The following is a 25,813-nucleotide window of genomic DNA, read 5'->3' as shown; positions in this document are numbered from 1 at the left end:
ACAAGAAAGGATTGTCTTGAGTCAAAAGCCGTTTGAAAGTGTTGCTGTTTGTTCCTCCTGATCATAGTCACTCAGTTACAGATTTATTTATTTTTTGGGACCCATTCAATTATTTGACTTCAAGGTCTGTCTAGAGGCAAGGATGTAATGAAGTCTGCAAGGAAATGAATATCAATTGGGGAAATTTTTCATACTCTTTCTTAGGGAAAGAACAGTTCAGTCAAAGGCAGATAAGTTTCTTCTGCAGCCCCCGGAACAGGGGTGGAAAACATAACTGAAATTATTTTCTAGCAGCATTCAGCATCAATATTCTGCAAGGTAGGTTCTGATTTGGGGAAAGAAAAACAAATGAGCTTGAGATATTACTCCTGGATGTTAAACAATAGAAAATTTCAGAAATACATACTCCCTCCTGCTCAATTCTCAGGCAAGAAGCCTTGTTGAGAGAGAGCCAAGCTAACAGATCTGGGGGTAGGGATGCATGCCTCTTCATAGTATTTCTATTTCATGAGAGTTGATAAGGAAAAATCTCCCATTCGCACAACACTAAGTTTTTATTTTTCTGCCCCCAGTTTCGTGTCCGGAAACTCCTGCGGCCATCCCAGTTTGGAGGCCAGGCCTGCACAGAACCACTGGTGCAATCCCGACCATGCTTTCCAGCTAAGCTCTGCAACATCGTGGATATGGACTGCAAGAATAAATTCCAGTGTGAAAATGGTAATGATAGTCATCATAGCTTAACTTCCACATTATTCAGTAGACAATAGCTACTGTTTGAGACATAAAAAAAAATTAGAAGAAATTCCAGGTCGTCCCTATGTATTCTGTGCACAGACTCTAGGAAAAAGGGGCAGGGAGCTGAGAATTTTATGTTTAAAGGGAACTTAATGTTTACATTTCTTCTTTAGTTAAAAGAAATTCAGTCTTGTGCAATCTTTATCACAGAATGGTAGTGTCACCATGGCTGCTAGAAAGTAGCACTGTTCCAATGAGATTTTTTTACACAAATTTTTCATGTACAATATATCCTTATAGTTTATCTGAAATCAAACTTGCACTGTTTTTATTATTTTTTTTTAATCATTGTGTTGGTAGTTCTTGCTTAATTTTAAATACACCTGATTAGATTTGATAATTTTATCCAAATTTCCTTTTGCTAAACCCTAAATTTAGCCATCATGCCTTCAAAGTAACACAAACTGGTAGAACAGAAACAAATGTTTTTTATTGAAGTAATGCATGTGTTGAAGTGCCTTGCTATGTCAGTTCCTGTTGCAAGTTTACACTGTTGCTAGAGAAAGAAACTGCTCTTTTCTGCATTCAGATATGACAAATCATTGCATAAGTCCTCTTGCTGCTGCTTTTTTTTCTGATCCAGGTCGCTGTATTGCAAAAAAATTGGAATGCAATGGAGAAAATGACTGTGGGGACAACTCTGATGAAAGACATTGTGGGAGGAAAAAGATGGTGTGTAGCAGAAAGTTTGAGAGCATCCCAGGTGTGCATTTAATCGGCAGTGGGTAAGCCAGCTTTGTTTTTTCACAGGCATTATGTTGCTTATCAGTATGTTACATAAAAAAAGACAATTCTCAAATTTGCATGTGAGAGTAAACCATTAAAACATGACCACTTAAATGAAAAGTAGTAAGAGGTTATAAGAATATAACTAAACAGCCAGGCGTGGACTTGCCCGCTGCAACTGGCAGTCCTACTCTGCCCTACTCCTACCACAGGAGCCATCAGGAAGCACTGCTGTGAGGGACATTGCCGACCATCACCACAAACCAGAACACCACTTACTGATAAATTTCCACTCAGTTATTACAAAGCATTTCAGAAATTTGAAGAATGTTCCTCTATAGACGTTTGGTTGTGCATGATACATCTCTTGCAATATCAGCCATCACCTCTTCCAGGCTACTAATTAAAGCAGTGCAACACCTATGTGCACGTGATGCCTGCCTCAAGTGTTGTGTTTCTGAATGAACTTAGTGCACTCTGATAACAGACACTTGTGGCTGATCTGGAGAACAGTGTTTCTCTACTTGAGTCAGTGGTTGTCCAAGAAAGTCTTATGCTGACCTTGGTGTTATAGCCTGGTTGTATAATTTTTCAGGTGAATTCAGAGTGAATCAGAAATTTTTATGGAGAAATTTCTTTCAAAGCACTAGCATAGCCTTAACACTTGCATCCTCTCATTCAAACATAAAGCATCCTTGATGCAGCTGTACACAACAAATGATACATACTTATGTCTTTCTGAGACCATTTAATTTCTGGAAATTCCTCTTGTTGTTCTTGCTGTTGTTAGATTTCACATTCTGTCAGGAGAGAGCCGAGGGGAAGTCCTTGGCAACTCGTTCAATGGAGGAGAATGCAGAACAGTGAGACGCAATGAGACAAGGAAATTGTATCGTGTGCCTGCAAATCTGGAGGCTGTCAGCTTTCAGGTACTCTCTGGCAGCAACTTTTAGGAAAAAAAAAAAAAATTCATAAACGTAGTCCAAGTTATATGCTGAAGTCTTAGGAAGTCTTAAGAAGACAAGATTTCTCAGCCTGCTGAGGCCCGAAAGTGCTTCAGGTGATGTGTGGAAACAGGAAAAAATTGAGCAGTGTTAGGTGGCTCTACTTGTACCTTTCTCTCACTTTCATAGTCAGTGTTTACTCAGAATCAACACAAATCGATCTCAGCTTCTCTCCTGTTTCTTCATGACTGTGGGCATACCTCTGCTGTGACTTAGTATGCAGGTTGTTCCCAAACATGATATAATCCAGCCAGTGGCTTGGTAAAGCCCAAGCTCGTTTTAACATTACTGATGTAACCTTCCAGTACCAACAGCTCTTCCAGCACAAGCCTCCTGTTGAGGCATCTGCAACTTTGGGAGCAGCTCCTCCCTTAGCTGTTTCAGCCTCTCAGTCCTGCCTGTCCCCTGACCAGCCCTTCCGACCATCAGTAAGAAGAGGCAGCTACAGAGTCTGCAAGTCAGAAGGACAAAAGTCTGGGAAGAAGTCTTGCAGGATAGGCCAAGAAAAAAGGACATTGTTTTTTATTTTTCCTCAAATTTTGGAATGTGATTTTCTGGCAGGATATTTTAGACTTTTAAACACTGATATTTATAAAATAATTGGGATGTTATGGTTAAGGTATAGTATCTGACCATGCACATACTGGAAGGCCCTCTCTGAAGCAAATGGCTACAGCATTGGGAAGAAAGGGATGCAGGACATGGAAAATGTTGAAGGAGCGGAAGAAACTGAGCTGTTGATTATCGACGTGAATATTGTGAGATTTTACTTTAAAAGGTACAGCTGAACAAAGCTAATTCCAACATTGTCTGGTTTGTTTAGTCAGTGGCATTGAAGAAGTACTGTGTGCAGAAATATTCTGTGGGGAAAAACAAGTCTTGGTTTGCCCAATTTTTCCAAGCTCTGTGGTTTATGAGATAACTAATGTCCATCTGCAAAAATATTATGAGTTTGTGACTCTCACCTGAGCTTGCATCTCTATTTTTCAACATTTAGAGTAGTTTTTGATATAGAAATGTCACTGAATCAGCTTTCTGCTTGGAACTCCAGTGCATTTTAATGCAAAAGCATGTGTTTTCTTAGAGAACAGAAGTGGATCAGGGGAGTGGACATCACTGCCCGAAGTCCTTCACAGATCCTACAAAGCCTTATTAAGTGAGCCTGAAATGATAAAAAATGAATCTAAAGGCCACAGATCTTGCAAGGGATTTGCCTTAGTTATGGGAAATGAGTCACTCTTGAACAGATGTTCAGGATGCCTTATTATCACTGCTTAGCACAACAGCATAACTGAGTCTTGCCAGTGTTAACTGGTAGGTTTATTCTCTTTTACTATTCATCTACTTCTAGTCCATTGTGTGATATGGTGACTTTTACTACAGGTATGCTTTGTATAATACAAAAGGCATGCATAAGTATGTTCTGAGACTTACTTTTAGTGTGGACATAATATGCAGGTCTGAGAGTCTTTGAAAAGCATGTTGAAACATTCTAGGAAAATTGTTCTTAAGCTTCAGTGCAGGGGGACTGTGGATTTCTAGAAGAACATGACTTTTTTTTTTTTTTTTCCTTGTGTAACTGCCTACTGTATAGCCATCTCATTACCCCAGAACAGCTTTTTTGCTTACTGCTATGTTCCCAAGCATCAGACATATCTATTCCAGAAAAAGCCAAGAATTCATTGTTTAATACATTGCTCCCTTTCAAGTTGTTATTAGGGCAAATTGATTTTGGTTTACTGAATTTCTAGGTAATAGATGAAGAGGATGATGTAAAATCAGATTTCTACAGGGATTTAACGCCTCTGAGTGATGGTGATGTAGGAGACAGTACATCCTCTCATTCATCTCAGAGAAGATCTGGCATACCAGGTCTATTCTCAAAAAAGAGAAAAGTTCAAATCACATCATCTTCCTCCTTCAAGAAAGCCATTGAAGCCTCACATGAAAAGGTAATTGAATGCTGACATCAATTTCTTCCTTTCTTTGAGTTTCCATCTTGTTTAGGGGAACTGAGCTACCACAGATCATTATCCACTAACAAGGCATATTGGGATTTCATTTTGCAAAACTGCTAGAATTAAGAATCGAGAAGATCCTCTCCTGATTCTACAGGTTTTTCCTGGCTGCAACATACTTTCTGTTAAGCTGTACACAGTCACAAAAACAATCCCAGAAATAACACATCAAGAGAAAAGTTTCTGAGAACAGACAACTACTTCCCATAAAATTCTGCCTCTCTAATTCAGGTAAATACTGTGAAATATAATATTCAGATTCTTCTAGAGTTTAATTATACTAAAGGATCAACTATTCTTTTGTCTGTAATTACACCTGGCAGAGGCCATAAAACTGTTCAAAATTAAAGCTTGTTGAAACCAAAGATTTGTAATAAAATTATAGTGAATCTTTTTACAAAAACATCTGTTATAAAGTTTTCATGACAGAAGATTTATTACAAGCTTACAGTCTTGTCTTGATTGTTAAGTAACTTGACTGATTGAGTAGTCCATTATTTTTAGTCTGAAATAATCTTTGCTTAAGTTCCATCTACTGGAATTCTATTTGCTTTCATTCTGATGCAGTTATATGTATCAAGTTTTTCTTTTATAGAACTGGTGAGTTTATTTTGATAGAATGTTGTCTTCTTAAAGGCTTAAACCCAATCCCGAACTATGTAAAGAAATGTGAATATCAATGAAACTTTCTTGAGGAAGGTTTATTGGACTTAAATTTGTTTTGAACTTTACTGTCATAAAATTTCAGAAACATACATGAGAAAGCTGGTAACTTGGTCTGCTGTTGGCTGTAGATGGCTAATTTCCTCCTGACTGTGTCCATGGCAAGACTTTTAATTTTGATCTTCCTCAGGTTCCTTATCATATGTTACAGGAAACCTCTATTTTCACCTGTGCCTACCTGTATGCAGTTTATTTATAGATGTATACAACAGCAGGTACCTACTTACATATGTATATGAAACAAATCTATAAATTTAAAATATTCACTTACAAAGTGAAAGTAGTTTAAACAGATCACTGACAATGAGTGGGAACTCACAATCTGGGAGGTAAAATTCAGACCAGAATTTCAAACTGCAAGCAGAATAGCTTCACATAAACATCACAGAGTCACTGTAGGGCCTAAGTGACTTGAAAGGTCTTGAATTTTTCCATATTGTTAAGAGGAAATATGAATATGTTTCTGATACTTATTTTTGTTTGTATATTGTTATTATTATTATTATTACTGTTAAGCTAATCTTTAGGCCCTTTACTACATTATTTCGTATTCTAATTTTTAAATAATTTTCATGACAGTAATGACCCCTTTCAGGTCTTCTGTTTGCATCAAAACAAGCATTTTGGGTGGGATACATCTTGCATATCTGTAGACAACAACAGTTTTACAGAACCCTGCATCTCAGCTAGTTGCCCTCATTTTGCAGCATAGGAAGTTCCTTTTGCAGCGTAAGAAGTCCCGCACAAATGTGCGTAAGAACTTCTTTACGGTGAGGGTGACGGAGCATTGGAGCAGGCTGCCCAGGGAGGTTGTGGAGTCTCCTTCTCTGGAGATATTCAAGACCCGCCTGGACACCTACTTGTGTGACCTACTGTAGGGAACCTGCTTTGGCAGGGGGTTGGACTCAATGATCTCTGGAGGTCCCTTCCAACCCCTACGATTCTGTGACTCTGTATCAGTTAAAAGAAACTCGATGGATTTTTACATAAATGTGAGTGCTCTCAGTAGTGTTCCAGCAGGGCTTAAAGGAAGTCCCAGTTACCAGCTGTCACTCTTCACTAGTAAATATAAGGAAAGAATCATAAAGTGAAACTTTAGTATTATGAATTATTATTGTATTATACATTTCATCATAAACCTGTTGATTAATCTTGCCCATCATGCTGCATGTTGTTATTTTTATGTACCATTTTCTTCTTCTTCTTCTTTTTTTTACTGAATTTCATAAATTTTTTCAAACTCCATTTTCCTTTGAGATAGAGAAGTTATCTCAGAATTGGCACACTGGTAACTGCCTGATAGCATGTGTGTTCCAGGCATTCAAAGACACCAAGGGACTCCTGAAGTTTTTGTGCACAACCCATTGGCTCACGCTCCTAATATTCTTGGCTACAGCTCATTGAGTTGGATGGCTTGAACAATTCAAAAATTGAGGTCTGAAAGATAGGAAGCCAACCCCATCCGTGGGGATGAGAAGCAAGATTCTGTGCTTGCATTACTTGGAAGTAAACATTATTTAATTAACCAGAATGTTCTAGTGAGAGTCTGTTTTGTTAGAAATGTTCTAATTAATTAAAACTATTGGTTTCATCAGGCCAGCTCAGCTTGTGTCTGGTGTTTTTTGTTTTTGTCGGTTGAGTAGTTTTTATATCATATCGAAATAATTTGAGTATTTGCACTTGATTTAGACCAAGATTTTGACTGAATATCTTTGGGAATAATCACCTCTGATCTACAGCACTGTATTTTGTATTAATACCTGGTATTCACGGATAAGATTACCACAGGCACCAGGGGTTACCAGTATGTTTAGACATCTGACCAGAGATAACTGGAGACTATGGAATCCAGTTTCCTGAATTTCTTCTTCAAGTAAAAGTTTCCAAGGTTGTTTAAGCCTCAGGGATTTAATACAGAAGTCACTGGGTTTGATAACTGTAAGGGAAATTGCTAGTAAGAAAGCACTTAAGATACTTTCAATATTAGAGAATATAAACGCGTGGTGCAAGTCAAGAAAAAAAATATTTTTTGGTATGCGGGAGCATCATATCCACCTGAGCATTTAGAATTAATATTTGCCAAAGTTGCCTGTAATTTTGTGCATCATAGCTGAAATGTTATATGGTATGGCTGAAAACTGAACCCAAATCACCTGGAAACCATTTTCTGAGAGATGATATTACCTCAGGTATTTTAGGAGCAGAGTACAGTCCAGGGAATATTACATACCCTATTTCTTTCATTTTTATTCTCACTGCTGCAGAAAGCTGAGTGCCCTTAGTTTATCTTCCAGCATGCAAATGAGAGCACTGAAATGGACAGTAACATGTGTCCAGCTCACATGTTATGTAGCTGACTCTTGGATGAAGAAACTCCATGTTTAATGCAGCCTTATGTCTTCTATGCCACACGGACCTGAAGACAGAACTGGAGCAGAATCAATCTATCAGTATGAAAACTCAGTAGAAGAACCCGTATATAGATCAGTATCAATTTTGTTTATAATGATTTTTTTCTTTCTGCAGATTACTCATTTGGTCCTCTTTCCCATCACTCCTTTTGCTTTTATGCTTTTTAAATCTTCTTTGTTTTTTTTCCACCCATATCACACCCCAGACCTTGTGTGTTAATAGCCTGACACTGAGTTAAATCTTTATTCCTGTAAGTTTAGTTTTAGCAGACTGATAAACAACATTTGAGACCTCATAATAGTGAGGTAGTATCCAAAATACCCACTCAAGATTAATTACAAACAGCTCACAGATACTTACTAGCTTCAGCCTTTCCTCCTAGTCTTTTGGCTGTCTTATCAATTACTGGTCTATTTGCTATAGCAGAAGTCATTTTACTTTCTGTTTGTCCACTGCTTAGGAATTCTTAACTCACATTGAAATCCCATACACTCCCACAATGCAAAGCAGTAATGAGTGTTGTCCCTGAGTACCTCACAGGATGCTTGGAAATTCCAGGGCTAGTCTGTGTGAGTTTAATCATGGTTAAAGGATCGTGATGCACTGGATGAAATAGGTTTTGCAATGTAGCTCAGATCACACTCTTAGCCATTCTATTTTCTGCAATCAGCTACCCATGAAAGCAGCAAGACTATGTTATTTCATTTTATTTTATTTTACTTCATTTTATTTATTTTATATCTAGAATTCCAACTTTATTAGAGTCCATAAAGTCATCTCTGTTGCAAACTTCACAATGAAAGAGTCAGATCTACAGCTCTCAGATGTCTTTCTAAAAGCATTAAACCAGCTGCCCCTGGAGTACAACTATGCTTTATACAGCAGAATATTTGATGACTTTGGCACTCATTACTACACCTCTGGAAGGATGGGTGGTTCCTATGACATTCTTTACCAGTATAGTTCCGAGGAATTGAAGAACTCAGGTATGTAATCTTTAGCAATTTGTTTACCATTTTTCTTACCATTTTCTATTTTTAGGTCTTACACCACATAGAAAACTCAACTAGCAAAAAAAAATCCCTTAGATTTGCATAGACAGAGGAATTACTCACACTGCCCAAATATAAAGCAAGAAGAAACTTCTACTCCACTCTTTATTTTGAAAAATTGAAGATCTTCTTTAATTGGTAAATGTCACTATGTTCGTGGCAGTATTTACAACCTTCAAGTCCAAGTCTTTTGACACCAAGAAGGCTTTCCAGCATATCCCATTGTGGGACTGAGATCTGAGAGATATGTTGCCTTCTGCGCAACAGTTTTAGAGCTGTTGATACTGATTGGAAATTAGTCTGAAACTTAATCCATGACTGCTAGATTGTCAAAACGAAAACAGAATATTACAGAAGGAGAAATTCTTGGTTAATAGTTATGATATTTAATGCCACCACCATAACTTGTATGGGTATGTGAGGATACAGGGCCTATAGGTAAGTATGATGCCTTCTACTGCTGTTTGTAGCCAGGGAATTGGGTACCCTCAGGAGCAATGTCTTCTTCTACAATACTGGTGGTCTTTGTCCAAAGTGCTGCAGGAGTAGGCGGTAATTACTGCTACAGGCAGAGCAGTCCGTTGGTATGACCTGGGCTCAGATGAAGGCTTGCTGTTCCCATCCACCCTACAGAGTAGCACCCTGGGTGACTGGGTTTTGATTTTGAACAGCAAAGGACTGCTCCATGATGTGCCAGAGGAAGGAAGGGTTGTCAGATACCACAGAAGAGATGATATAGGAGAAATACCTAGACAGGAATAGGCTGAGTTTAGGAGAGTCTATGGTCAGCACCTGATGGAACCAGTTTGATGAGGAGCAGAACACACTCTGGCAGTAAAGACAATGGTGGATCAGAAGCTTTAATGTAGTAAAGAGGTCAGAAAGCAATGAGTATGCAGGGAGACCTGTAATATAACAGATCTATGGTGATGCAGCTGCTGCTTTTGTACTTTTAGGTCTGTCAGTGGATGAATCAATGGAGTGTATTCGAACAGAAACATCAAGGCGTGTCTTTTTCCGAAAGAAGAAGAAAGTCAGTACCGTATGTGTCACAAACAAGATGACTGTGAAACATGAAGGTAACTATGATAATAACAGGGTTTGTATCCCGTTAGTTATCCTGAGTTATCCTCAACAAGGCACACCAGGGCTTTCTGGCTAGAGGAGTTCTTCCAACACTAGAGGTGTTCTTCCAACACTGACAGAGAAGCCAGTGTTAATGGAATCATAAAATCAACAAGGTTGGAAAAGACCTTTGAGATTATCCAGTCCAACCATCCACCTCCTACCAACAATTCCCAGTAAACTATGCCCATTAGTACAACATCTAAACATTTCTTGAACACCTTCAGGAAGAGTGACTCCACCACCTGCCTGGGCAGCCCATTCTAAATGGCTAAATGCCTAAATGCTAACTGCTCTTTTGGAGAGAAAATTTTTCCTAACATCCAACCTGAATCTCCCCAGCACAACTTGAGGCTACTCCCTCTAGTCCTATCACTAGTTAAGTGGGAAAAAAGGCTAACCCCCAGCACGCCACAACCTCCTTTGAAGTGGCTGTAGAGAGTGATAAGGTTTCCCAAGAGCCTCCTCCAGAATAAAAAAATCCCAGTTCCTTCAGTTTCTCCTTTTAAGATTTGTGCTCCAGACCCCTCACCAGATTTGTTGCCCTTTTCTGAACAGGCTTCAAAGCCTCAATGCCTTTCTTGTAGTGAGGGGCCAAGACTGAATATAGTTCTTGAGATGTGATCTCACCAGGGCTGAGTACAGAGGGAAATCATTTCCCTGCTCCTGCTGGCAGCACTGCTGGCCAAGATGTTGTTGGCCTTCTTGGTTGATGGTTCATGATCAGACAAACTTTGACCAGCACCCCCAGGTCCATTTTTTCCACACAGTCTTCCAGCCACCCTGCCCCAAGCCTGTAGCATTGCCTGGGGTTGTTGTGGCCAAAGTGCAAGATCCAGCACTTAGTGTTGTTGAACTTCATCCCATTGGCTTCATGCCAGCTATCTAGCCTGTCCAGATCCCTCTATAGGACCTTCTTACCCCCAGGTAGATCATTACTTCCTGTCAACTTGGTGTCGTCTGCAAACTTACTGAGGCTGTACTCAGTGAGGTGATCCAAGGTGATCTGAGATAGTCAGCATAGCTTCACTGAGAGCAGATCGTGCTTCATGAATCTGGTGGTCTCCCATGATGGAGTAATGGCATAGGTAGATGGGGGAAGGGTGACGGATGTCATCTTCCTGGACTTCTGCAAAGCCTTTGACATGGTCCCCCACCACATCCTTCTCTCTCAATTGGTGAGGTGTGGATTTGAAGGATGGACTGTATGGTGGATTAAGAATCGGTTGGCTGGACCCAGCCAAAGGGTTGTGATCAGTGGTTCTGTTTCAGGGTGGAGGCCGATCACAAGAGGTGTCCATCAGGAGTTGGTCTTGGGACCAGTGCTCCTCAGTATCCTCATCAGTGTCATAGACAGTGGCATCGAGTACACCCTCAGCAAGTTTGCAGATGTCTCCAAGTTGAGCAGCGTGGTTCATACACTGAAGGGAAGAGACGCTATCCAGAAGGACCTGGACAGGCTGGAGAAGTGGGACTGTGAGAACCTAATGAGGTTCAACAAGGCCAAGTGCTAGGTGTTGCACTTGGACCAGAGTAATCCCAGGTATTTATACAAACTGGGTGAAGATTTCCTTGAGAGCAGCCCTGTGGAGAATGACTTGGGGGTCCTGGTGGACAAGAAGCTGGACATGAGCCAGCAGTGTGTGCTTGCAGCCCAGAAGGCCAACTGTGTTCTGGGCTGCATTAACAGAGGAGTGGCCAGCAGTGAGAGGGAGGTGATTGTCCCCCTCTATTCGGCTCTTATGAGGCCCCATCTGGAGTACTGCATCTTGGAGCAGGTCCAGAGGAGGGCCACTAGGATGATCAGAGGGCTGGAGCACCTCTTCTACGAAGAAAGGTTGAGGGAACTGGGCTTGTTCAGCTTGGAGAAGAGAAGGCTCTGTGGAGACCTCACTGTGGCCTTCCAATACTTGAATGGAGCATGTAAACAGGAGGGGAATGACTGTTTACATGGGTTGACAGTGACAAGGGGGAATGGTTTTATACTAAGATGTGAAATCTAGGTTAGATATTAGGAGATAATTTTTCACTCAGAAATGGTGACGCACTGGAACAGGTTGCCCAAGGAGGTTGTGGATGCCCCATCCCTGGAGGCATTCAAGGCCAGGCTGGATGTGGCTCTGGGCAGCCTGGTCTGGTGGTTGGCGACCATGCACACAGCAGGGGGCTGAAACTAGATGATCTTTGTGGTTCTTTTCAACCCAGGCCATTCTATGATTCTATGATTCATTCCCCTTGTCCAGGTTGCAGAATCACAGAATGGCCAGGGTTGGAAGGGACCTCAAGCATCATCAAGCTCCAACAGTCCCACCACAGGCAGGGTCACCAATCATTTAGTAGTAGACCAGGCTTCCCAGGGCCCCATCCAATCTCGCCTTGAACACATTCAGGGACGGGGCATCCACAACCTCTCTGAGCAGCCTGTTCCAGCACTCACCACTCTCTCTGTAAAGAACTTCCCCCTGACATCCAACCTAAATCTTCCCTCCCTCAACTTAAAAACCACTTCCCCATGTCCTGCTGTTATCTACCCTTTCAAAGAGTTGATTCCTCTCCTGTTTGTAGGCTCCCTTCAGGTATTGAAAGGCTGCAATGAGGTCACTCCGCAGCCTTCTTTTCTCCAGGCTGAACAAGCCCAGCTCCCTCAGCCTGTCTTTGGAGGGAAGGTGCTCCAGCCCTCTGTTTATCTTAGTGGCTCTCCTCTGGACCCTCTCCAACAGCTCTCTGTCTTTCTTGTACTGGGGGCTCAAGATCTGGACACAGTAGTCCAGATGGGGCCTCACAAGAGCAGAGTAGAGGGGGACAATCACCTCCCTGTCCCTGCTGGCCACCCCTCTTCTGATGGAGCCCAGGATACCATTTGCTTTCTGAGCTGCAAGAGCACACTGCTGGCTCACGGTAAGCTTTTCATCCATCAAGACCCCCAGGTCCTTCTCTGCAGGGCTGCTCTCAAGGACTGCTCCTTCCAGTCTGTATGGATGCCTGGGATTCCTCAGTCCCAACTGCAAAACCTTGCACTTTGCTGTGTTGAATCTTAGGTTCACCTGGCCCACCTTTCAAGCCTGTTGAGGTCCCTCTGAATGGCATCCCTTCCTTCCACCGCATCAACCATACCACTTCGGTCACAAATAAAGACATTGAACAGGACAAGCCCCAGTAGCAACCCCTGGGGAACAACTCCTTGTGTTGCCTGGGGTTGAAAATGTTTCACTGTTTCACTGAAGCAAGCATCAAAAACATCCTCCTGCTTGCGAAACTGTGATAGAGGAACTCTCATCCTCTGCTCTTGAGTGCTGTAACTTGAGATCCAGAGTCATTGGCTCTTTCTGGTAGTCATAGGTCTGACAAGCACGGCTAGAGCCAGGCTTGCTGAAGTGGGAAACCTGTGATTTCCTGATCTTCTTTAGAGGTTGCTCAGAGCTGCTGAGAGATTTGGGCAATGTAATGTACCCTGATATTCCCCTCCCATCTTCCTCATCTTGAACAGACATCAGGAAGCCCCCACCAATGCATCTCAAACCACAGAAGGTTGGCACAATTTCTGAAAGAATGTTAAGGGTTCTGCATCACTAAAAATAGATATACCCTCAGCTCCACTGCTTTTGCACTCATTCTGTGATCAAGTCCAGCTCAACAGGCATTTATAACCGGGACCAAAGATCCTGCCTTGCAGTGCATTCTTCTTCTAGAGAAGCCTGCTGTATCCCATACAATTTCACAAGTCTCTTGTGTAGTTGAGAATATCTCCATGGCAGCAGCCTCACACAGCCTTCTTTAGGAAATTGATACATCACTAAGCAGAATAGGAATTATTTTTTTCTGAGCTTACACTCATTTCTTCCAAGGGTAACTTTACAATATCTTAGTATATTTTTTTCTATCCTCCTCATAAGTTTCCCTTATGATGCTATTGTTGTCTTTGAAGGCCTTTGTCTGATGTTCTGAAATCCCTTCAGGTTCCATATTGGAGTCAGCAGAACGGTCAGTCTCACTAGTCAAAGGTGGCAGATCAGAGTACGCTGCTGCTCTGGCCTGGGAGAAAAAGGGGGCTTTTCCGGGGAACACAATCTTTACAAACTGGCTGGAATCGACCAAGGACAATCCTGTGGTAATTGACTTTGAGGTAAGAGAAGGTTAAGAAAAATATTGATTAATGCCCAACAGCTAGCAGCTATGCATTCCTGCCCTTTAAATCCAGATGATGTTGAATGTGAGGTGAATTACGTGTGCACACACATCTGGGAAAGATATAAAGAAAATTACGTGCCTTTCCTGGTTGGATCTACACTGCAAAGTATGGCACACAGTTAAACCGAAGGTAAGTGCTAACTGAATGGCTGTTTTCCAGGTGTCGTCCATTGTGGATCTGGTGAAGAACATGCCTTGTGCCGTGACCAGGCGACGCAACCTCAGAAGGGCTTTGGAGGAATATGCAGGCAGGTTTGACCCATGTCAGTGTGCCCCGTGCCCCAACAATGGCAGGCCTGTGCTTTCTGGGACAGAGTGCCTCTGCTTGTGCCAGGCTGGCACCTACGGTACAAACTGTGAGATCCGAGCTCCAGGTTATGAGTCAGGTGAGTGTGATACGGATACTGCCATGGTGTAAATGGGGTTCTCCTGTTATAAAGCCCATAGTAGGCTGTGGTCAGGAATTCCTGTGATACAGGAGAACTGAGAAGGTAATCGTTCCCTTCTTAGACTGTTTGAAAATCAAATTTGCTGTATTTTCTAGAGAACAAAACTCTGCAATTTCTGTGAAAAATAAAAAAATGAATGATTTTATAAATTCATTTATGAGTGTATAAACATAAATATTTTTATTTTATATAAAAATGCATTTATTAGCACAAGAAATGTATCACTTTATGCATAAATTAATAAATGTAACATATACATGTTTCATGCAGCTCATAGAATCATAGAACCATAGAATGGCCTGGGTTGAAAACGATGGTCATCGAGTTTCAACCTACCTGCTGTGAGCAGGGTCACCAAGCACTAGACCAGACTGCTCAGAGCCACGTCCAACCTGGCCTTCCACTCTTCTTTCCAGTGTCTATCAAAAAGTAATTTTCAGCACAGTGGTATTTAGTCCTACCTTAAGAACAACTGAAAAGCTCTTGCTAACTGGGCTGTGGCCACTGCAGAAATATTGAAGATTTAGTCCAGATACAGCCTGTCCTGCCCCTCGCTGGGCTGTTTTTTTCAGACATCTTTCAAAGTGCTCAGACTCCCTAGGCAGGAAAATTTATTTCTGCAAGAATGTTATCTGTTGGACAACTAAACACAAGATAGCTGGGATTTATCAAGATATTAGGATAAGCAGTAGATTGTATGCTTTCCCACTAAGACCTCAGGAAGTCTTGGCCAGAGAAGCATCAGCCATGTGGGGAAGGGCTGTTCAAAGCTGAACTCTGGGCCAGGTCCTCAATGTGTTAAACTTTTACATTCTTACCAATTATTTTTTTAAAAAAAGAAAACAAAACAAAACCTTGTGATATTATAAATTCGCATCATAACTTTTACCTAAAAATCCTGTCAATTTAGTCATAGATAAATATGACGTAATCTTCCCTTCCAAAATTCATGCAACTTCCTACCCCACTGTGGTGATCAGAAGGTATTAAAATAAAGGGGCAACTACTAATAGAAAATAATACAGATAAGCATAGCATTTAAAAGAAATTAAAAGACATGGTAAAAAAAATCCCTAAGCTACATTAATGAGATAGTATGAAATAAGTTGTTTAGCAAAAAGGACGAAATTAGGACCAAAGATAATTGATGCAAAAACTAAGAAATCCATTCCTTAGTTTCCCTATGGCCTATTTTGCTTAAGATAAAATATCTAATGGATATAAGAGTTGTTAATTATAGTGTAGAAGGAAAAATCTATTTGAAATGTCTTAAGGATAGGGAACAAAGTCATAATTCTGAAAAAAAATTAAGAATAATTTGACACAAAAGAAGTTTTTTCAAAAGAATTTGGCATTCATGTAGAAAATAGAAGAGACATAGTGTATTATTATGTTGGTTTTGCTAAAAGAAAAAATATCTCAACAACTATGTGCTTCAAAAAGAAACAATATAAGATATGCAAATAAAGATATGGATGTGGATAATGTACCTCATGAAGAACAGAAATGGTGTGTAAATAATAATTCTTATACAATGCTTTGTGGTGGCATAGGCAAATAGCCTGGTGGGTGAGAAAAGACAGTGATATTTTAATTCAGTTTGTGTGGGAAGTAGATTTGGTGTTTAGACTTAGTTTTAGAGTTCATATTTTATTTGATAGCTTATCCTTTCATGAGTTATCTGAGAAGGTTGTCAATACCATGAAAATGCAAACATCTGTGTGTGAAGTAGAATATATACTGCTTCTGGATTTAAATGTGACTTGCAAACAAAACTGGAAAGAAAGGCCTTTCCTGAAGCTATCTGAAATTTGCCTGACTATCTCTTTGGGAAACCTCACAATCTACTCTGTTAACAGTAACAATTTTAAATCCTCTGAAAATGGCTCTGAAAATTTACCATCATCTCTCTCATATGTTGACTGAGAAGTTCTATATCTGATATTTGTCGAAAAAATCGGGCTTTCTTTTATTTCTTGCAGTTGCTGTAGATGGTCGCTGGGGTTGCTGGTCTGAATGGAGCTCATGTGATGCTTCTTTCAAGAGAAGAAGGACCCGGGAGTGTAACAATCCATCCCCAATGAATGGTGGAAAACCTTGCAAGGGTGAACGGGAAGAAGAGGAGGACTGTTATGTCTCTGTGTTCACGGACAAGTAAGAAGATGGTTGATCAAAAGACTCTTCAGTCATAAGGCAGAGTTACAGAGCCCTCCAGAGTGGCTTTGTGACCAAGGAGAAATGACAGACAGCTCCCCTTTCTGAACTTACGTGGTATGGGCTGAGAAAAGGAAATATTTGAAAATTTTTGTAACTTGCGTCAAGTTGAGATTTGCTCATTGTTCATTCCTAGAAAATGGCTGATTAATTACATCCTAAAGTATGTCTGTAGATCTCTTAAACTTTTTTATGGCTTCCTGGCCAGAGCTATGGAGAAGTCATCTTCTTACACTCACAGGAGCTGGCAGTTTCTTTATTTTTTAGTACAACATCCTCTTAAAGGTTTAAGTTTGTGCTCAATGCCTTGGAGATAATTCCTCTGAAATTAACAAGCCTTTCATATTCCTGCTTTGATTACATCTAATATACAAGTTTTGCATGGTTTCATCTTGAAATCATAATTCCAGCCCCAAAAGAGACTCAGTTTCTTGCATCTTTAACAATATGATTTTGAACAGGTTCAACTTTTCTGCTGAGAATTACGTGCAGGAACAGATGAGCCAGTATTTTCATTGTCCTTGCTGTAATGACAGCAGAGAAGATTTTGGAGCTGATAGGAGAGAGAGGATGAAAAGCAATGGACCATGTGGTTCTTTGTTACTTACCTCAGAGACTAGGCTTTACAGCTGCACACTGATAGAAACAAGCCTCCTATAACCATTGACTGATAAGAATGACTGGGTTATGACCATATAAACATTTTAAGGGGGTATTTCAAGTGTTCACACTAGACATGGCAAAAACCTACTGTATCACAACATTAGTACTCATAAACCTAACCAAACTGCCTTCTTAACACTTTTTTTTTTTTTTTTTTTTTTTTTTTGAGGAGGAAAATACTCCAAGCATACCTGACCAAAACTTTTGACATTATGCCATTGTTTTTTGACAGCTGCTTAAGATGAATCCTTACCATCAATTTTTACTTTTCAGAGCTCCTTGTATTAATGATGATGAAGCAAAAAGAGAGGTGGATATTGTGATTGGTGAGCTTGAGACTGGATGCTCCAGGCCAGACCCACCAGAAAATGGGTTTATAAGGGTGAGCATGAAAAATGATTGAGACGGAAGGAAAACATACTAGTACAGTCTCTTTGCTAGATTGATACCCAAGCTAGTAAGTGTGCTAGTGAGAATGTTGCTGTATATAGCATGCTGTGGGACTCCAGTTCACCAGCATCCATGAGCAAGTGAATCAAAGGCAAAGTGAAACTCATCCAAAACTGGTCATTGAATATTTTGTAACCATGGCTTTATTTAGTGCAGCTGGACAAATATTCTGTAGGAGACTGGATGACTCTTGTTTTAGAGAAGAAAAAGCACTTTGCAGGACTTTAAGCACTGATTTATTTGACAATGTCTATTTTCATTCAAGATTTTTTATAGTCTTTTTATTTTTGGGGGCTTTATTTTGGCAGAATGAAAAGAACCAGTATGCAGTGGGAGAAGAAGCTGAAGTTGCCTGTGTGAGCGGTCATGTCCTCAGTGGCTATCAGTTCCTTCGATGTTTGCCTGATCAAACTTGGACACAACAACCTATTGAATGCCAACGTAAGAAAAAAATAGTTTTGCTCAGAAACAAAACAAATCATGGAAAAATACACAAAATAGACTATAAAAAGGTTTTAACAAAAGAATCTGTAATGATATCTGAAAAGACAGCATTTTAATAAGGTACTTAAAGCATTCACACTAGGCATGGCAAAAACCTACTGAGTCATTACATTGTTCCTCTTTGAACTTCAAAGTGCTGCTGCTGTGTGCTTTGTAAGAATATTGCAATGTTAAATGTTTTAGAAAACACTCAGTTTTATGAGGTCTTTCTCTCTTCTAGTTTTAAATATCTCTGAGAGAAGTACTCATCTCTTATACTCAGATTTATAATAATAATCTTTAAGTTTGACGATTAAGCTGAACAAAGTGCTCTTGGAGGAATCTGACTACCATTTTTTATGTTAAATTAATTATATCTCTAAAATCCCCACAAGAAATGAATGCCACAAACTACTTATGGACAAGGCTGTTCAACAGCTATAGATGAGATCTGGCTTGGTCTTGCTAACAGGAGAGTTTCCAATAACTTGTTAAAACTCAGTGTAATTTTATTGACTTACTATTCATTCTATAAAAAAAATGTCCTATTATACTCCCAAGTTCTTTAATGCCGTTGACTTTAATTGTTTTGTCAATAGCTTCATTTACAAAAGCAAGAATAAAATATTCTGTAAATACCATTCATATTTTAACAAACTGAAATTAAATTACTCTTACTAGCATGCATTAGCAATGGATTGTAGTTATTTAGTTATTGATCAAAAATTACTTTTAAAAAAACATTGACATGCATTGAAAATATCTAGACTTAATTATGACAAATATTATTTTTGAACGTCAATCAAGTGTTTGGTGTTATTGTATGTGCCTTAACGACTCTTCACCTGAAGCATTATGTCTTGCTATAAATATCCCTACACCATGAAAACAGCTAGAATTATATTCTTTCCTTTTTTTAATACAGCCTCATTATGCCTGAGGCCACCAACATCTGACAGTGTTGAAATTTCCCCATTTAAACAACACTACAACATTGGTGAAACTGTGAAGCTAAGCTGTCGAGCTGGGTTTGTAGTCACTGGTCAAACACAATATACTTGTGGAAAAGACCTGTCCTGGTTTCCTTCTATTCTGAGGTCTATTACATGTGAAAAAGGTTAGTAACTCTGCAGGTGCATTACTATTCCTGTAGTCCTGGTTATCCTCAGCATGGTTTTAGTACAACTAGACAGAGCTAGAAAGTGGATTACTAGTTTTCAGATGCATAACAACTGTTCATTAAATTATTGAAATAATGTTCATTATCAGAATTTTGAGTGCAACATTCTGCACATTTTGATCATGAAATTGCAATACTGAAACTGTAATCTCGGGGAGGAGAAAGCTGTATTAACAATGCTTCATGAAAATGTAGCAGGAGAATTCATTCTTTTGAAACTTCATATGCAAGTTTTTCCAGTGATTCTTGCAAAGACCTACCCATACTTGTGGAAAACCAGTCATTGCACCTGATGAAGAGGTGCAGGACAAACGGAAATAAATACAAGCTAGCCCTGGCAGTAGAAATCTAAGTAATTTCTGCTAATTTTGTTTCCAGTTACTAGAACTCTCACTCTTGTTTCAGATGAGCAAACTAAAATTAGAGGATTTTGCAATCTAGGACAAAAACAGGTTGGGTCTGAGTGTGTTTGTATGAATCCAGAAGAGGACTGTGGGTAAGTTAAAGTACCATTCGCAAAAGAAAATTCACAGTTTCCCCAATGGCAGATGGAGAGTCCATTATGAAGACAAAATAAAGAGTAACAAAAGACAACAATCTGAGGATTCCTGGTCTCTAATTAACCTGTTATGCCCCTGCATCCAAATTTTAGATTTCATAGACTCTTTACAGTCCATGAAATGAAATGAAAATTAATTATGGCACACCACACTCTATCCTTCTAATCTTGTGCCATTGTCATCTGCTACTGGACATCTTGACTCCTGACTCTTCTTCCTTCCTTTTCCCTTCAACTTCTACACTTTCATAGTAATCTCCTTACAATACTACTTGTACTCGACATCCACTTTTTTCAGGTGAACATGGTGCAAAGTACACTATATATTTCAATATTGAGAGCATAAGAAAATATGTAAGACTTGGACTTACTGTCTCTTAGCAGAACACGACCTGCACAGACCTTCGAACCTTCAAGTGAATAGAGGATTATCCCAGAGAATTTTTAGTAAATGGCTGGCCAGGGTAGAGGTGTGGTGTAGGGCTGAAGATGAGAAAGATGAATGTGGCTTGAGTATGAGCCAGGTCAACACAGGGTCATTGGAAGTGCCCTGTGCCTTGTGGAGATAACAGTACCTCCTGTTTCCTTGTCCAAGCACATCCTTGGCTTTGTATCTCGTGTCTGGGACCAAAGCTTCCTCAGCTCACAGCACTATGCTGTACTAGGGCCTTCTCAAGGACCAGATGCTGCAATAGCTATGACAGCCTTAGGTCTTTAGACAGATATCTAGCCTGTCATGGATTTGCTGTTTTTCATTTTATGTTGTTGGAGTTTTTAAAGTATGGACTTGCATCACAGTCTGTTAAAATAATTATTCTCTTTCCTTGGGGCAGCCACTACTCAGAAGACATCTGTGTGCTCCATGCTCTTTCCGAACAGCATGTGACGAAGCCCAGCTGTCAGTTTTCAGCTGAAAAGTGCCTTGGAGAGCAGTCATTTCACTTCTTGCATGCTGGCTCTTGCCACAGTAGTTCCAGCTTACACTGGGCTATTGAAAGGGCAAAGCTCTCTGCAAAAAGCTTGAAGAAAGTGCCGTGTGGCTATGACACCTGCTATGACTGGGAGGAATGTCCAGGTATGGCTTTTTTATCTCTGTCCACAGGCACTGAAATTAAAATGTGCTAGCTCTTTCACTGTGTAAGAATGGGATTTACAGGCATTGTGGTCCACTTCAGCAAGTTACAGTCAGAGGAATGTGGAAGCGGGGTCAGTGCTGCGTCCCTGCTAACATGTGTTACACTCAGATATGTGTCTTCTCCCCTAGGCAAAAGTGGCCTAGGGGAGTCCATTAGTAAGGGACAAAAGAAATTTGAAGATTAAGGGAACTGTCTGGGGAGAATTAATATTTGTATCTTTAATTACAGAGACGCAGCCAGAAATGTTATCACCAATTCCCTGTAAATCTACTGTAACCACCTGCTTGTACTTCAGGAGTAAATCTGGGACACACCTTCTATAGCATATAATTAAATTATGAAACTAATCATAAAACTACTTAGCAAGACAGGGGCCATCAGTCTTAATGGCATTTTGATGGTAAAATGTGCAAATACCTCTATGTGAAAGCTGTGTTTATTAAGAGTTTTAATGAACTAGCTAAACTGTATGGTGCAATCCCTAAGAGGATTATTTTATAAACACTGGTGTGCAACTTGGCTATTTACTTTGTAACTCTGTGATAACAGCAGTAGGATTTCCTGTAAATGTTTGAGGTATTGGCTTGCTCCATGCACATCATACGCCTGCCAGGAGAAGGCTGAGTGGACGCCACACTCATTGCCCCGCTTGCTTCCAGAGACAAATATGATCCAATCACACTTCATCTGCTTGCGGGGGGGAAAAAAAAAAAAAAAAAGAAACAGCAGTGTGAAGCAATCTTAAAACCTCTGCTTTGCAAGATGATTTATACAGCACAGGATTTGAAGGATGTGGCTTAAAGCTACTGCATGAGGTATTGCTTCAAGTGGGGCTGAAGCACTGACCAGGATCAGGTGTGCCCTTCACGGGGCACAGCAGGGTGGGCTCCTCTGTAGGTGACCATAATTTCAAAAAACATTTAACTTATTTATTCCAGAGCCCCTAAGAAGCCTAGTTCTGTTCCCACCATGAAACTGGATTAAGTCTGGATTCAGTGCCATCATCTCAGTGTTTTTATCTCAGAGACCCACAGAGGAGCCCTGTTCAGTGAGCAAGAGTCATGGGGAGAAAAAGACATTAAATTTTCATTGTGGTACTCAAGAGGTTTTAACTGGAAGAAATTCCTCACCAGCTCCTCAAAAATATTCTTGCCTATTACTATGCACAATTAGGAAATAGAAGTTAATTAGTAGTTGTGTCCATGATTGCATCAACATAGAGGCAGAAGATACAGCAGTACCATGCAAAAGAAGCTAAACTGAGTAAAATGCATGTTTTTTCATTTGTTTTAAGAAAGAGGAGGCAGGAATTTAGTTTCCTGCCCAGGGAATTTCTGGGAAAGAATATAAAGAGTCAGAATCTGATTAGATCAGAAATAGGTAATGAAATAACTGGCAGGACTGAGTTTTACCACAGGCCAGCAGCAGGTAGTTTAGCATTCATAAAGGGAGCTGTAATGAAATAGGAGCTGGCACAATACGGACCTGAAGACTCCATTTCACAGCGACATTGTGTGCAAAGCCAGTTGCGAACAGAAAGTCAACTTAATATATTTTTGTTTAGAAGAAAGGTCAAGGTAAACTAGTTGATAAAAATAGTTAGATACTTCATTTCTGCTCCTGTAGTCGTTGCTGCAAAAACTGATACTTAGAGCTCCTACTGTCTCTGCTTCCCAATGTCCTGCTACCTAGTGCATGCACTAAGCTTTTGGACTGCAAGGTATCATATACCTTAGGTATAATGTAAGGTATCGTGAACCTGCAGTAGCGTTTTTCCCTGTTGCCTTTGAAAGATTGTCAAACTATAAAATGATAACAAATTTTTAGTCATAAAATTTGCAGCTAAAATTCCACATTCATTGCCAGAATCACAGACGCAGTGCTCCTGCCTAATGCCTTACCAGTGCCCCAGAGAAGAGAGCCAGCTTCACTGCATCCGAATGGAGTCAACAGGGAGAAGGAAGACAGTCAGTCACTGTGTGCTGGCAGCCATGAAGTGTGCTGGCATCAGACTGGAGGTGCTGGAGGAGGGGAGCTGCCTGGGGTAAATCAGTGGCTCTCCCAGTGGCCACCACTGTCATCCCACCACAATGGGGTAAACCACCATAGGGAAAACTCAACTGGTTATAAAAGGACGAATGAACTCAAAAAGGATGCAATAATAATAATAATTTTAAAAATGAGCTAATTTAATGGAAGAAGAGTGGTAGTGGGATTTTTATTTCAGTTTGAAAATCACTTGATGGAAGAATATGAGGACTGCTATTGTTGTCAATAATTCTGCATGGACAGAGGGAGAGAAGGGAGAAAATAGGAAAAGAGAAAGGAGAGCTCTGCTTCTGGTCCCTCTGGTGTTGGACAAGATTCTTCCTTTCTTCAGCCATTTGTTGGTCTCTCTCTTCTCTGGTAACTGGTCTGCACCCTGATTGTCTTATTGGCTGAGAGCCCACTGGGCAGACTGGATTTCAACATAGAATCATAGAATTAATCATAGAATGGTTTGGTTTGGAAGGGACCTTTAAGAATAACTACTTCCAAACCCTTGCTATAGGCAAGGACACCTCCCTCTAGACCAATTTGCTCACAGCCCTATCCGGTCTTGAATGCTTCCAAGGAAGGAGCATCCACAACCTCACTGGGTGACCTGTTCCAGTGTCTCATCATCATCATAGTAAAGAATATCTTCCTAATATCTAGTCTAAATCTACTCTCTCCCAGTTTAAAACCATTTCTCCTCATCCTGTTGCTATCTGCCTTTATAAAAAGTCCCTCCACAGCTTTACTGTAGGCCTCCTTCTGGTACTGGAAGGCCACTATAAGGTCTCCTTGGAGCCTTCACTTCTCCAGGCTGAAGAGCCCCAAGGCTCCCTGCCTGTCCTCTTAGAGGGGGTGCTCTTGGCCCTCCTCTGGACCTGCTCCAACAGCTCCATGTCCTTCTTACATTGAGGGGAATATCGTTTCATATTTCTTCTGACATAGAGTTACAAAGGAGTCTACTCCTATAGGCGCTCACTATGCAAATTCAGGGAGCAATACAAAATACTGAAAATCACAAATACATAGTGATTCAGTGAAGCTTTCAAAACCATGAGTTTTTTTACTCAGTGTAACTGAAGGGAGGAAAAGTCTGCTTTCTGGTTTTGTTTGTTGGTTTTGATCCTCAGGCTCAGGATTTTACAAGCTGGAGGATTAGAAACTTGCCTTCCAAGTAGGGGAAAGTTGACAGTTTCTTTCCTCCACTAGCAGTGAGATGAACAATGAAAATCAGGGGACAGCAGGGGAGAGGCGTCCAAAAAAAGTGTCCATCTGTGAATGACGTGTCCAATGTATAAATGTCACAGCTGGCCAGAGGATGGGTAGAATCATGTGGTAGCAGGGTGAGGGCTGTACATGAAATGATTGTTTCTCCTCCAAGAGGTCACATACCCACACATTTGGGATGCTGCCTATTTCCATAAATCAACAGCAGTTACTATCAACTGGATGGAGCTCAAGGAAAAGAAACAATGAATTGTTCAGCTAAATACAATAAAACATTACATTTTCTTGATTAAAATGTAGTCAAAATGATTTTAATTAAAAAATAGTTTTGCCCTTGTACTTCTGTTTTTCTTTTGTCCAACCGAAGGTTTATACTGATATGCTGGCAATGGTGTGGCGGAGTGTTGCAAATTTCATTGTCCCTGGTTTCTGTTTTTCACCCTTATTTCTTACTGCTGTTCAGATTTTGTATGAGAGTAATCACTCAGAATGGTGTGTGTGCCTTCCTCACCCTCAACAAGCACTGAAGATTTCTTGCTTCTGGCCCTCCAACCTCAATACTGGCTTTTCATTATCAGATTCGGATTCCAGCATGACTGTCTGGCAGTGTTCGTTGTGATGGGAGGAATTTTTTTTTCCTCAATGCTTTTCAACATAACAAATTGCAAGATTAAGTTATTTTCTGATAAACAGAAGGAAACCATACCTGACTGCACCCATTTCTCTGACACCTGTAATCTGATAGCAAGCATTCGCATGGAGACTTGTGTTGTTCTCTCCTGGTGATGGGGACAACACCCATAGTTTCAGTTTTACAGTTTAGCATTATGACAGAATGGAGACATCATGTGCTACTCAGTAGTAAGGTGGTGATTTAGCCATAACCTGAATCCAGAGGAAATTTTCAGTTTGCTGAAATTAGCGGGCGTTCTGCCGTTGGTTTCATTAGGATGAAGATGGCACTTGCAATGACTTAAAACTCATTGCTATGCTTTGCTATAAGGTCTGTAATCTTCACATTGAAGACTGCAGCTTTTGGATATTTCCTGTAACATTCATATTTTTCTTAGAGTAAGTTCTCTTCTACATTGATAACATATATTAGATAATGATAGAGATTTCCTGTACACTGGTGGCAAGAAATGTCCGCCCTTCTTTGCCACTGTAAGCTCCAAGTAACATTATCTAGTTTTGATGGATCACTGCCTTGGGTCATAAATTATAATTGGGAAAAATGAAGCAACACCTGAACTGAATCTGTCAGGGTAACTAGAGTCACAAGGAGCTTACCAGTTCTCAAGAACAGCTGCCTCAGTAATGCAGCTTCTCTACTGCACAGAAAAAAATATCATCTATTCATTCTTAATGTCAGAGC

General features: G+C 40.3%; 1 protein-coding gene across 1 annotated transcript in view; it reads left to right on the top strand.

The window, feature by feature from the left end:
• The window catches only part of C6 (complement C6), a 28,606-nt gene extending 3,829 nt beyond the window's left edge, over nucleotides 1–24,777 (top strand). Inside the window, exons 5-19 of the mRNA XM_085213611.1 lie at nucleotides 573–717; nucleotides 1,379–1,520; nucleotides 2,312–2,450; nucleotides 4,277–4,477; nucleotides 8,424–8,664; nucleotides 9,687–9,809; nucleotides 13,812–13,978; nucleotides 14,204–14,429; nucleotides 16,475–16,646; nucleotides 17,643–17,751; nucleotides 18,128–18,260; nucleotides 19,228–19,419; nucleotides 19,888–19,978; nucleotides 20,875–21,116; nucleotides 23,044–24,777. Coding sequence (XP_085069737.1) covers nucleotides 573–717; nucleotides 1,379–1,520; nucleotides 2,312–2,450; nucleotides 4,277–4,477; nucleotides 8,424–8,664; nucleotides 9,687–9,809; nucleotides 13,812–13,978; nucleotides 14,204–14,429; nucleotides 16,475–16,646; nucleotides 17,643–17,751; nucleotides 18,128–18,260; nucleotides 19,228–19,419; nucleotides 19,888–19,978; nucleotides 20,875–21,116; nucleotides 23,044–23,225 — 2,505 coding nt within the window. The 3' untranslated portion in view covers nucleotides 23,226–24,777. The remainder of the gene's footprint in view (nucleotides 1–572; nucleotides 718–1,378; nucleotides 1,521–2,311; nucleotides 2,451–4,276; nucleotides 4,478–8,423; nucleotides 8,665–9,686; nucleotides 9,810–13,811; nucleotides 13,979–14,203; nucleotides 14,430–16,474; nucleotides 16,647–17,642; nucleotides 17,752–18,127; nucleotides 18,261–19,227; nucleotides 19,420–19,887; nucleotides 19,979–20,874; nucleotides 21,117–23,043) is intronic.
• The last annotated feature ends 1,036 nt before the right edge of the window (nucleotides 24,778–25,813 follow it).

Source organism: Meleagris gallopavo, chromosome Z (genome assembly GCF_905368555.1).
Source record: "Meleagris gallopavo chromosome Z, MGAL_WU_HG_1.1, whole genome shotgun sequence".
NCBI lineage: Eukaryota > Metazoa > Chordata > Aves > Galliformes > Phasianidae > Meleagris > Meleagris gallopavo.
This window is presented reverse-complemented; position numbering and strand designations above follow the sequence as displayed.